At 54.6% G+C, this 13,747-nt stretch overlaps 1 protein-coding gene across 6 annotated transcripts in view; it reads right to left on the bottom strand.

Moving 5' to 3' along the window:
- The window catches only part of HDAC4 (histone deacetylase 4), a 292,669-nt gene that overhangs the window by 141,969 nt on the left and 136,953 nt on the right, over positions 1-13,747 (bottom strand). For 5 of the 6 annotated variants that reach the window (XM_055586610.1, XM_055586609.1, XM_055586612.1 and 2 more), the window contains one exon: positions 4,574-4,645. The exons of the other annotated variant lie outside the window; for it this stretch is intronic. In XM_055586610.1, coding sequence (XP_055442585.1) covers positions 4,574-4,645 — 72 coding nt within the window. The remainder of the gene's footprint in view (positions 1-4,573; positions 4,646-13,747) is intronic. 6 annotated transcript variants of the gene reach the window in all.

Raw genomic sequence — 13,747 nt, forward strand, 5'->3', positions numbered from 1 at the left:
CACCTGCCCCGCCTCTCCTCTCGCCAGAGGGAACCGACAACAAGAACAGCAAGACGTGCCTGCGAGGCATCCTGAGTTCCAGCCAGCCTCAAGTGGTCCCTGCTCCAAAGCCTGAGGAGGGTCAAGCAATCCAGTAACCCTTGCACGGTGCGGTGGTCAGACGCTCGGGAAGATTCGGGAATCTGTGGCTGGAGCCAGACCTCACTTTTTCAAATTGGGTTTGGGTAAGTTCTCCAGAGTTTCGGCAGTGTCTTCAAGTTTCCATAATTCTCTTTAAAAAAATGACACCCTTGTTACACAGCCTTGAAAGGAAAGCTCGGGAACTCTGATGGAAACGCACGTTTAGGGTGAGGGCAACGGTGCCCACGGCGAGGCTCCTGTGTGGTTGGCACCTCGTCCTAGCAGCTGGGCTGGCCTAGAGGTCCCCGGCCTTCTCTGAGAGGTGGCCCCTGCAGAGCAGAAATGGGCCCCTCCCCGTCACGGACCGGCCGGCTGACCCTGGGGAAGCCGCCTTGCCCCTCGCCTCCGGTGGGGAGTGGGCCCTTGGCAGCCACCACTGTGGTGCCTCTCGTGGGCCCCCAGGGCTGCTTCCTCCACGTTGCTCCCGGGAACAGGGGCTTCTCCTCCAGCCCCTGCACCATCCAGGTGCTGAGCGTCTCCACGGTCCGGCTCTGAGGGAGCTCGCCTGCCGGGTCTGCAGCCAGCACCCCACACACTCACCATGAGGCCTCTTTTCCAGACTAAACATGCGCTGCTTTTATGATCAGGAAAAAAAAGTATGCTACTTTAAAAAAAAAAACGAAAGTGATTCAGGAATGGAGAACCGAAGCGCTTGTAGAGTCCCCTGGCACAGCGGGTGCGCAAGCTCTCTGCCAGGGCCCAGCTCTCGCCTCCTCTGCCCTCAAGTCCCACATCTCTCCCCACCATACTCTGAGCTTCCTAGGAGCCCACAGAGTGCCCGTAACTCTGCCTGCACCCCAAGTCCCCACCCAGGAAGGAAAAGACAACCCCCCGAGGAAGGATGAGGTGGTGACATTCCACTTTATCCAAAAAATGAGGAAATACGATAGATACTAACACAGATCCCTGGGTTGGGAAGATCCCCTGGAGAAGGGCATGGCTACCCACTCCAGTATTCTGGCCTGGAGAATCCCACAGACAGAGGAGCTTAGAGGACTACAGTCCATGGGGTTGCAAAAGGACACAACTGAGCATGCACACGCGCACACACACACACACACACCCCGCCCACCGCCCCCGCCGCAGAACAACAGTAATGGAGGAGCTGTGATGCCCCAGTGGTAGCAAACGGTTATATGTTTTCTCTCTTTTATAATAGAACTATTCACAACTAAAAACTTTAAAACAAGAAAAAAAAAATGCAAAAAAGAAGGAAAGGCTTGTTAACATATAAAAAGTTAAGGGGGAAGGTGGAGAAATCAGAAAGAACACCAAAACAAAGAGCATTTTAGCTTGTGCCTTCTACAATGCAAACTTTTCTGGTGAGAGAGATTCTTGTAGGAAGGAGCTCAAGTCTTGAGTCAAGGTGGCCCACAAATAGAAAGGATGAACGGTGCTTTTTTATTGAAGTAAGACTTCACAAGGACTGACTGTGTTTAAAGAGAACCATTGTCAGAAAGGCTGTCGAGAGGGCTGCCTTTCACAGCCAGGAACAGACAAGAAATGCACAAGGTGGAGGTGGGCAGGGCCGCGTGGGCGCTTGCCCGCGCACGGTAAAAGGCGCACATTCACGGGAGCAGGTTCGCACAGGGACTGCTGGAGTAATTCCTGCAAATTATACAGTTTGTTTTCACACCAAGCGTCAAAAGAGTACTTTAAGCTCAACCGGGATTGACACAAAAACACACCTGAAAATGTCTCTACTCCCGTATCATAAAAATGTGGCTCTAGGACGTTCCTAGTGGGCCAGTGGTTGAGAATCTGCCTGCCGATGCAGGGGACGCAGGCTCGGTCCCTTGGTCCTGAGGATTCCACGTGCCACGGGGCAGCCAAGCCCGTGAGCCACAACTACCTAGCCTCCGAGCTGCAACTACAGAGCCCACGTGCCTGGAGCCTGTGCTCTGCAAGGAGAAGCCTCCGCAATGAGAAGGCTGTGCCCCCCGACTGGAGGAGCCCCTGCTCGCTGCAGCAAAGACCCAGCGCAGCCAAACGTAAATAAATGTTCTATTTAAACACGGCTTGACAGAAACTGTCAATACTGATTTTCAAACTATCATATAGGCTGAGATTCGTATTTCTTTGTTGAACACACTGTACAGTGCTTATATAAATGGGGCCTGTGTGCTCGGTCGTGTCCCGACTCTTTGGGACCCCATGGACTGCAGCCCACCAGGCTCTTCTGTCCAGGGGATTCTCCGGGCAGGAATACTGGAGTGGGTTGCCATTTCCTTCTCCAGTACAGTGCTCAGAATGATCGAAAACATAGTCTTAAAGAATGCTCTTCGCTTCAGCAGCTTCTAAGGGGCAGCTCATGGCGAAGACTCCGTGGCCAGCGTGCGGCACGGGCAGCCCCCCGGCACGGCCCTCCTCCTGCAGGCTGGTGCTCATGGGCGTCTCTTCTCCGGGTTTTAGAGCCACGCTGCACACACTGACCCGTGGGGTCACCAGCCAGCGCAGCGTCATCCTCTGACTCTGACCAACGGAATCTGGAGGTGCAGGGCTACTGGCTCCTGTGTCCTAGGGCCCCCTCCCCGACATGCCATCTCTGAAGTGGGGGGCTTCCCTCAAAGAGAGAGAAGGGACGTAGCAGACAACAAGGGCTGTGCTGGGATCAGAGCCAGCACGGCCATGGCCCTGTCCACGCCATCTCCAGCGTCCGGCCGCCTGACGTCTACCCAGGGACCACCACGAACAGACACAGGCTTGGTCTCTGAGAATCCTGCAGACACGACGTGATTATCCCATCCAGGACTGAAATCAAGACACTGGGCGGCTTGCTTGAAGCCACGCAGTCCGTGGTCACCAGGATTCCAGGCCTCCCCCCCGCACCCCCATCCAGAACTGCGGCCCATGTTTGTACACAGAGCTGGGAGGCCCGCACGAAGTCTCCACCAGCAGGACATGCTTCTCAAGCTGGGAGGCGAACGGGAAGCCACCCACTTCCTGGCTCACTTGGGAACCACCTTTTCACAGTCTATCAAGCTACTGAAACCCCCTCCACCCACACCTGGGCAAGCATCAGGAAACTGCCTGGAGAGGCCTGAGCTACACAAGGACTCAGTGTTTAAACCAAAGCCGCCCTGGCCAGACGGACTCAGGGAAAGGGAAAGCGGCCCTCTGACTCTGCGGGGGTCAGACAGCCCAGAGGAGCATCGCCAGCTGCTAGTTTCAGCCCTCCCCTCACCCCCTGCCATCCTGGGTGAACGTAAACCTGCTGGGCAGGTGGACGCCAGCCCGGGGCCACAGCACCTTCGAGGAGCACCGCAGACACCCGAGCTGCGTGTCTGGGGAGACGCCAGAGACGGAGCTCAGCGGGCCTCCGAGAGTCGCTAGTGAAGAAAGGAGTCTCTCCTTTGACGCTTCCAGCTCAGCCTCGACTTCTTTCTAGCTGGATGGGAAAGGTGCAGCCACAGGCGGTGTGGCCGGGGGCCGGGGCAGAGGTGGGGGTCCGCGTGCCCCTCCTCGTCCCAGCCGGCCCTGCACACACAGACAGCGGGCACAGTGGGCGCAGGCAGGCCGGCGTCCAGGAGGTGCCACGGAGCGCAAACCACATAGAAGGGGCCTTGCCTTCAGGACACGGCCAAGCCAGGCCCAGCAGTGCTGACCTCAAAACGCTGACAGTGGCTCCCTACACCCACCCCAGGCCTCCTCGGGTCGGTTTTATTCTCAGTAAGGCCAAGGAGCCCGAGAGGAACGGATCCAGTCTCTGAGCTGAAATCCCGGAGGACAGTGGCTCCCTTACGTCCACCCCAGGCCTCCTCGGGTCGGTTTTATTCTCAGTAAGGCCAAGGAGCCCGAGAGGAAGGGATCCAGTCTCTGAGCTGAAATCCCGGAGGATACCAGATGGAGGGTAAGCATTTTACTAGAAGGAGAAAGAAAAGCTTCCACAGCCATGTAGATTAGGAAAACACTGCCCAGGGCATGGCATGCAGAAATAGCATACACGGAATGAGAAATTCCTAATCACAGCTGACGCTTTTTGCTAATTACAGAAGGAAAGCTGATTTGAGAAACATCAATGACACTTTCCCCCAGGAGCTTGGGGCCCTGGATCCAATGAGACCTGCCCCGTGGTGTCCCCAGCTCAAGTGCAGGGCTCCTTCCTTAGAGGCCTGGAGTTAGACCCCACACGAGCAGTTCTCACCTTTGGGAAGAACACACCCTGTCAGAGCTCAGGACACAGAGGACCCAGAATTCTCTGCCACTTAAGCAGCATTAAGCCACGCCCATTTCATATCCAAAACCATCACCCTATTTTACCCTAGGAAAGAGCACGCGACCTCCTTGGACCTGAGACCCCACCCCTTTCTCTCCACAGACCCCCAGGACAGTGGAGCCCCAGACACCCCTTTGGGGGCATCTAGTGTCCAGCACGGCTGGGGAGTGGACTCACCGGTGCTGGGCATGTGGTTCACGCGGGCAGGGTTGAGCAGCTCCACCGGCTGGTCTCGGCCAGAAAGTCCATCTGGAGGACAGAGAAAGCATTTGGCTTCAGAAACTGCTCGTGATTCAATGAAAGTATTTCACACGCGGAGCCTGCAAGGAGCACTTCCTTGCAGACAATGGAAACGCATGTGTCCTTCTCACTTTTAAAGGAGACGGGTTCTATTTTGATTTGGGGAATCAGAAAAAGAAAAGACCCCGTGCACAACAAGCCAACCAGCTCGGATCTCCAATAGAGTTCAAACACCAGTTTCTGGCCTGTGGGCGTCTGGCCGAGGCCAACAGCCAGCTGACAGCCACGGAGCGTTTCTGGAGCTACCGGGAGCGGTAGGGCAGCACACACAGAAGAGCTGCTCACTGCCTTCCCAGACACAGTGTAGGGGCCCGGGGCCACCAAGCCACAGCCCCCGAGGCCCCGTCGAGCGCACCCAGGCTGCTCCCGCTCTTGGGACAGGCAAGGAAACCAAGACTCACAGACCCGCTCCCGGGAAAACCCCGGGCCAGGCTCCCAGAGCCGAAGGGACCGTTTCTGACGGGTTTACCTTTCGATTGTATTCTGACCGCAAAGATGGCAGAACCGGAACCACACGTGCCCTTCACTCGGCACAAGCTGCCATCAGACCACGTTCTCCCACAGATGAGAAGGAAACACCGGGAAGACTTCCAGGAATCACACTTGGCATGTAAAATTAGCCTCAACAATGGGTGTGAACGCCCGCGGTACAAGGGCGTCATCAGACACTGGCGTGTGGTCACTCTCGCTACTGACTTGAGCGGGAAATCACTGGTTTCCCAGAGCAGCCGTCGGCTCCCTTGGGCCAGCTTACAAACTGGGACAAAAGCAAGTAAGATAAGAGCAGGTCTACCGACTTTATCCTAAAGCCTTGCTTTTCACCCCAAATGGACGTCACCTCGTGGCCTTCAAGCACATAATTCCATGACCCTGGTGTGTCTTTGGAGACGGTCAAAATCCAAGGACAAACACCATGACCCTGAGGAGACCCCGCAGCGTCTCCCGAGGAAGCAGGGAGGCCTCTGCGGTGTCGTGGGCCTGGAGCTCTCTGCTCACAGCATGACGGACCCCACACACGAGCTGATGTTTGGCCTGCCCGCCCGGGCCAGGGAAGGGAACCACTGGGCTCCGTTCTCGAGCTGGGCCAGCTTGTGCTCCACACGCTGCAAATCCGAGCCCCACGGGGACATCCTCCCAGCCCTGCCGAGTGAGGTCAGGCAGGAAAGCTGCACGGGAAGACTATCCCGCCTCAGTGTGAGGGCGGAGGAGGCGTCCTGTCTCTCAGGAGGTGTCTCCACATGAAACCCTCTGACAGCCGACTCCGCAGAGGGGCCGTCGGGGGCTGGAGCCCAGCTCCGACGCCCGCAGCGTGGAGCCAGGAAGCCGGGAGAGCCCAGGGTGCCGGGCACACGGCCCACGTCTCCCAGCTCCTCCACAGACCACCCCATCAGCCCGATGCCACCAGCAAACTCCGCACTCCTCACTCCGAAAGGGGGATCTCAGAGGTCCAGACGTGAGAGGTCTCGCAGAAGGCAGCAGACAGGATGGCAGGGGGCAGGACCTGAATCAAGGCAGGACTGGGTACCGGGAGATGAGGCCACGGGAGGGCACACAGGCGCCAGGCCTCCTCTCCCTGCCTGCCGGCAGCTCTGGGAGCCTGAGGCTGCCAGTCCAGGGTGTGCGGCCCTGGGCACAGGAGGAGGACTCCTAAGGTCACAGGGTGACGACCCAGACTGAGAACACGGAGGCGTGCGGGGCCCCCTCGAGCCCCTGGGGGATTCAGACCCGGACACAGAGGGCAGATGCATCGGGTCCACAGACAGGGGCGGCAGGGCCCCGAGCAGGCAGGCAAGCTCAGCAGGCACACGACTGTGTCAGGAACGGACATCAGCCCCGGGGACGACACTCCGTGTCACGTCGGTGACCAGAGCCGGTGACGAGTACCCCCGGGGGCCTCACAAATCCAGGTCCCGGTCTCAGGGCTCACAAAACAAAGCTGTTCAGCTCAGCTCAGTCGCTCAGTCATGTCCGACTCTTTGCGGCCCCATGGACTGCAGCACGCCAGGCCCTCCCTGTCCGTCACGAACTCCCAGAGCTTACCCAAACTCATGTCCATCAAATTAGTGATGCCATCCAACCATCTCATCCTCTGTCGTCCCCTTCTCCTCCTGCCCTCAATCTTTCACAGCATCAGGGTCTTTTCCAATGAGTTGGCTCTTCACATCAGGCAGCCAAAGTATTGGAGCTTCAGCTTCAGCATCAGTCCTTCCAGTGCATATTCAGGGCTGGTTTCAGAGAGCATAGGTTCCTTCTTCAAGGTCACAGGTATCAGTCTTTCTTTTACAGCTTTTCCTTTCTGTGTCAGGTTTAAGAAGCTCTTCCTCCCGCGGAGGTTGCAAAGATACTTTACCTTACTGCCACCTGAGAGTGTCGTGGCTTTTCCCTTTTGTGTGTAAATCTCATCTCTCTGGTATTGCTTTTGTATACGGTATAAAGTACGTCTTTTTTTTTTCTTCTATGAGAACAGCCAAATGTCCCATTACCATTATTAAGAAGCCTTACTTTCAGGACCTTTCGGCAACGCTGATTCTGTTACAAGCCAAACTTCTGTCCTTTAGGCCACCTTGTTCATACCTGTGCCAATCGTCACACTAACAGCCATAACTTGATGCCAGGTCTTACCACCCGGCCAGGTGAGAGCCTCTGCCTTCTGCAGAATCACCCTGGGCGGTCCTGGGCCTTAACCACAGAAATCTGAGAATCAGTTAAGTCCCAAAGAAAGGAAAAGAGAGAGGTGGGGAGACAGAGAGAAAAAGGAAGGGAGGGCGTTGTTTTTTTCAGACTAAAAATCTCTTATTGATCCGTACATGACTCAAATGCCTCCTACCCCCGCAAAAAAAAGGCATTGCAGTCTCTTCCCCAGCCCTCCCCTGGGCCCCTGACACAACACCCCACAGCAGCGCAGCTGAAGCGCAGAACAGAGTGAGGGGTACTCACGCCGAGGGAGCCAGCCCGGGAGAGGCAGCGGAGCCTCAGAGCCGGGCCCAGATTCCCGGGGCCCTGATCCACACGTCCAACCGCGAGGCAGAGCTGGGGGCGCTGGCGGCCTCCCCATCCTCCTGTGAAGGAGGAGACCTTGGCAGATGAAGAGCTGTTCCCTCGGCCTGAGGACGAGCCTGCTGCCCCCTGATGGGCCCAGAGCTGGGACCCCCTCGGTACCCCGGACCCCTCTGTGAAGGGCAATGGCCGGGGGGACAGGACACACACTGTGAGGGGCTGGGAAAGAGAGAATCGGGGAGGGAGCAAAGAAGAAGAAAAGGGAAGCCTGACTGGGACCGCATCGTGCCCAGACTTTGGGAGCAGAGAACCTTGGTGGTACCATGTCTCCCAACCCATGAACACGGAGCATCACTTCATCTCATTTCTCTCAAAACGGTTTTAGCCTTTTGAGTGCAGAGATCTTGAACATCTTTAGATTTATTGCCAGACACTTGATACCTCAAGTAAAATATTATGTAACCCATGGACTGTAGCCTGCCAGGCTCCTCCATCCATGGGATTCTCCAGGCGAGAGTACTGGAGTGGGTTGTCATTTCCTTCTCCACTGGATCGTCCCAACCCAGGGATCGAACTCAGGTCTCCCACGTTGCAGGCAGACGCTCTACCCTCAGAGCCACGACGGAAGCCCCCAAATATTATGTATAGTACTTTAAATTTTAATTGCTATTTGCTGGTATGTAGAAACACAATCAATGCTTATATGGTAGCTTTGCACTATAGCGTCTTGCTAATCAACCCACATTCATTCTAATCACTCACTCGAAGTTATTTTGAACTTTCTACATGCAGAACCATGTCACTTCTGATAATGACTGTTTGCTCTTGCTTTCCAGACCTGCACCTTTTTATGCCTTTTCCTCACCTTATTCTACAGCTCAGACTTAGGGTACATTATTGAACAGAATGTATTCTGGCATATTGAGTGCTGCACTCAATATGCCAGCAAATTTGGAAAACTCAGCAGTGGCCACAGGACTGGAAAAGCGCAGTTTTCATTCCAATCCCAAAGAAAGGCAATGCCAAAGAATGCTCAAACTACCACACAATTGCACTCATCTCACACGCTAGTAAAGTAATGCTCAAAATTCTCCAAGCCAGGCTTCAGCAATATGTGAACCGTGAGCTTCCTGATGTTCAAGCTGGTTTTAGAAAAGGCAGAGGAACCAGAGATCAAATTGCCAACATCCGCTGGATCATGGGAAAAGCAAGAGAGTTCCAGAAAAACATCTATTTCTGCTTTATTGACTATGCCAAAGCCTTTGACTGTGTGGATCACAATAAACTGTGGAAAATTCTGGAAGAGATGGGAATACCAGACCACCTGATCTGCCTCTTGAGAAATTCGTATGCAGGTCAGGAAGCAACAGTTAGAACTGGACATGGAACAACAGACTGGTTCCAAATAGGAAAAGGAGTACATCAAGGCTGTATATTGTCACCCTGTTTATTTCACTTATATGCAGAGTACATCATGAGAAACGCTGGACTGGAAGAAGCACAAGCTGGAATCAAGATTGCCGGGAGAAATATCAAGAACCTCAGACATGCAGATGACACCACCCTTATGGCAGAAAGTAAAGAGGAACTAAAAAGCCTCTTGATGAAAGTGAAAGTGGAGAGTGAAAAAAGTTGGCTTAAAGCTCAACATTCAGAAAACGAAGATCATGGCATCCGGTCCCATCACTTCATGGGAAATAGATGGGGAAACAGTGGAAACAGTGGCAGACTTTGTTTTTCTGGGCTCCAAAATCACTGCAGATGGTGACTGCAGCCATGAAATTAAAAGACACTTACTCCTTGGAAGAAAAGTTATGACCAATCTGGATAGCATATTCAAAAGCAGAGACATTACTTTGCCAACAAAGGTTCGTCTAGTCAAAGCTATAGTTTTTCCTGTGGTCATGTATGGATGTGAGAGTTGGACTGTGAAGAAGGCTGAGCACCGAAGAATTGATGCTTTTGAACTGTGGTGCTGGAGAAGACTCTTGAGAGTCCCTTGGACTGCAAGGAGGTCCAACCAGTCCATTCTGAAGGAGATCAGCCCTGGGATTTCTTTGGAAGGAATGATGCCAAAGCTGAAACTCCAGTACTTTGGCCACCTCATGTGAAGAGTTGACTCATTGGAAAAGACTCTGATGCTGGGAGGGATTGGGGACAGGAGGAGAAGGGGACAACAGAGGATGAGATGGCTGCATGGCATCACTGACTCAATGGACATGAGTCTGAGTGAACTCCAGGAGTTGGTGATGGACAGGGAGGCCTGGAGTGCTGAGATTCATGGGGTCGCAAAGAGTTGGACACAACTGAGCGACTGATCTGATCTGATTGAACAGAAACAGTGAAAGGGAACACCCTGTCTGGCTTGCCATCTTACTGGGAATGTTCGCAACTATTTCACCAGCAAGTATAACATTTGTTGTCGGTTTCTGACGTAAGTTTATTAGTTTAAGAAAAGTTCCCTTCTATTTCTACTTTGCAAAGACTACTTTAAAATCATGTGTGTGCGCTTAACTTTATTAAACTTTTCCGTATTGATTCATACAGTTAAATAATTTCCCTTTTCATCTGATAATTTCCTTTTCTCGTGTCTAACCAACTTGCATTTCTGGGATAAATGGACTTGGTCAGGTCCAGTGAGTTCTGAGACAAAAGGAAAGGCTGAAGTCATACTGATAGATGGAATTTGAGCGAGGTCTGAAATCTGTTCTACTTTCGATTCCAAAGCATTGGCAGCCCAGCCTCACGTTTCTGCCTTAGTTCCATACTTGCTCTGTTGTCATGTACGGAAAAGAACAGGAAAAGGTACTATTCTGAAAGGTGCTTAGTGGGACTTTTCAATGTAGGTCACCAAAATGAAGCGGGGATGACAAGGCTGCCTGTCACCCGGTTCGTTTTTTTAATTTTTAGAATTGTTTTATTATCCTTATTGCTGTTTTACTCATTTTTATTTTTTGGCCGTGCCGCAAGGCATGTGGGATCTGAGCTCCTGGACCAGGGACTGAACCCGCGCTGGTGCTGGTGCTGACCAGCCGGGTGGATGCCTGTCCCCCATGCCTCTCCACAGTAGAGGTGCTCGCTTGTTCCCCTTCCACACAGTGCTCATTGGAAGAAAGCCACGATGAGCTGCCCACACGTGTCAAAAGGGCCCGAGCTCTCCTCCCCACACTCCCCAGGAGCTAGGAAGAGTGGACCTGCTCCTGAGGAGGCCACAGGAACACAGGGGACCCAGGGGAACCCAGTCGTGGGACCCCCGGGAGGAGGCAGGAATGGGTGCAGGGGGGCAGGACCCGGCCGGAACCCTGGCTGGGGCCAGTGGGGCCGGCGGGAGGCCAGCCCTAGGTCTGCGTCTCCCGGATGCACGCTCCTGGAAGGTCAGCGTGCAAGTTACTTCTGTACCTCCAGGGCTCCGGAGCCTGGTGAGAAGCTGGCACATCTCAGTAAGAATGATGGTCTTAGTCCCCCCTTTCCCCTCCCTCCCCGTGAACTTGGTATTACAGGGAACTTGCTAGAAGGTCTGCAAAGGAAAGGGCTTCTGCCCCAGCACGTGCCTGAGTTTGGGGTTTCCCTCTGCCGCCTGGATCCTGAAGGCTCCCGGGCACGTGTCTGCGATGAGGGTCTAAGGGTGAGGTGGCCCCGATTCATAGACATGGGGCCTCAGCCGAGGAGAAGGCTTCCAGATCTGGAGCCACACATGGGCAGGGTCCGGCAGACCGGGGCCGTCGGAGGGAAGGTGCTCAGTGCCCTGGGTGTGGGGCCACCACGAGGGCCGATCCTCCCAGACAGATGCCCTGGGTCCTTCCAGACGGACTTGAGGAGAAAAGACAGGCTCCTGCGGTGGGGATGTGTGTGTTGGTGAGCACACGCTCCAGGATGTGTGCATTGCTGTGTGTGTGGTGCTTTCAACTTGACAGAAGAGAGCTTTATAAAAATCGGTCCCCCTTTATAAGAAGGACAAAACCAGCAGGCAGTCCTCGTGTCTGGTCAGAGGCTTGCTGACCAAGCCCCAGTGAGGACGGAAGGGGCCGGCCTGGGCGGGAGGGTGGGTGCACAGGCCGGGGTCTGAGGGCCAGGCTCACCTGCTGACCCCGCCCTGGCCCGGGGGCTGCTCAGACCCTCCCATGATGTCCAGGTCTGTGCGGAGCGGGTGGGGTGTCGCAGGACGCCAGCGTGCCCTGCCCCTGCCCCGTGGACTTGTGGCGCCCTCTTACCGGGAGCCTGACCCTCTTGCTCATCCACACCACGGAAGGTGGCTCAGTAGACTCAAGTGTCCCAGCCACAAACGGCTCACGAGGTCAGAACACACGTGCATCACCCCAGGCCCCTTCGTCTGACGTGGAGGGGTCTCCAACGCCTGCTCGGGCAGGACTCAGCCCCTCCTATCCTGGCCTCCCGCTTCTCCACTCCCTGACTCCTTTGCCGCCTCTCAGCTCCCTGCCTCCTTTGCCAACAGGCCCTCGAGAACCCCTCTCCCTCCCAGTCCACGTCCCACGGGGCCCCCACCCAGCTGATACCAGCCCCGCTCCAGGCTCCATAAACTCAAGACGGCCAGGCGGGCGCCTCCCCCGCAAGCTCTGCTAAGAGCCAACAGCATCCCGGACATTAGATGCTTCTTGTCCTCATCATGCAAGTTGTGGAAGAATGGCCCAGTTCTATGATAAAGCTTGTGTGTGCCCATTAATGTGAATTAAACTTTAATGAGCTAAGTGTTATGAATTCCTGAGGCACGTCCAATACCGTTTGTGGATATTTATTAAGAGAAAATAAAAACGGAAGCGGGACCTTTTTCCTCTAGAGCAGTATTTTTTCTGCAGAAAAAGCAGGCAAACTTCACAAAGGTCGAGGCTGATCTATGAGGTTTTCTTGTCCTTCCCCTGAAAATCAAATCTCCTCCAGCTAGCTACCAGATTACAGGAAATATGCATTTAAAGAAACAGGTTCAGTCAGGGCCACCAGGAGGCTCTGATCCGGCAGGCGGGAAGGAGAGGACGGCAGGTCAAATGCCCTGGCTCCCTGGGGTGGTGGGCGAGCCACTGCAGGCTAGGGACTGCTGCTCAGGGGCTCAGGCCCAGGTCTGCACCTTGACTTGAAAAAGCGACAAAGACAACCAGCAAAGCGGACCACAGCTTGGGTGTAAGATGATACTTGGGAATTATTATTCATTTTGTTGAGTGTGATAAGGGGATTACACCTGCTAGAAACACACACCAAAGTATCTATGGGAAAGGGCTGTGACATTTGGGACTTGTTTTAAATTCTCCAGGAGATAAAGCCTGCGGAGGGGGGCCTGATGAAGTGGGAATGGTCAGAAAGCCTGGGGTTTTGATGGGCACAGGGGGCTCTCACTGCACCAACTAAAGCTCATCTTTTTTTCCTGGAATTCTTGACGGTAAGTTTCCGAGAGGCACCAACACAAGCCCGTGCTTCCTGTTCAGTAGCGTCTGTCCTCACTTCACAGAGGCCGGCGCATCAGTCTAACCAGTTCTCTCACGAGCATTCCTACCATCTCCAGCGATTGCAGGCCGGAGAAAGCGATGGCACCCCATGCCAGAGTTCTTGCCTGGAGAATCCCATGGATGGAGGAGCCTGGTAAGCTGCAGTCCAGGGGTCACTGAGGGTCGGACATGACTGAGCGACTTCACTTTCATGCATTGGAGAAGGCAATGGCAACCCACGCCAGTGTTCTTGCCTGGAGAATCCCAGGGACGGGGGAGCCTGGTGGGCTGCCGTCTATGGGGTCGCACAGAGTCGGACACAACTGAAGCGACTTAGCAGCAGCAGCTGTGTAGGCAAGCGTACCCTCCAAACACACATTCAGCTCAGCGAAGGGGTCAAGAAACGGGTATTTCCTGCTGTATCAGTAAACACGGATGCCACGGTCATCAGCAATTCCGGCCCTCCAAAAGTGAATTTCTGAGTCCTGAGGGCACTCAGGAAGGAGAACAATACCAGCAACGCGGCAGCCACCAGGCTGCAGCCACGCCCTGCGGGCAGCACCCAGGAGCTCGGGACGCTGGCCCCAGAGAGCTGCGGTACATGCGAAAGGAGTGATTT

The sequence above is a fragment of the Bubalus kerabau genome, chromosome 6 (assembly GCF_029407905.1).
Source record: "Bubalus kerabau isolate K-KA32 ecotype Philippines breed swamp buffalo chromosome 6, PCC_UOA_SB_1v2, whole genome shotgun sequence".
Taxonomy (NCBI): Eukaryota; Metazoa; Chordata; class Mammalia; order Artiodactyla; family Bovidae; genus Bubalus; species Bubalus kerabau.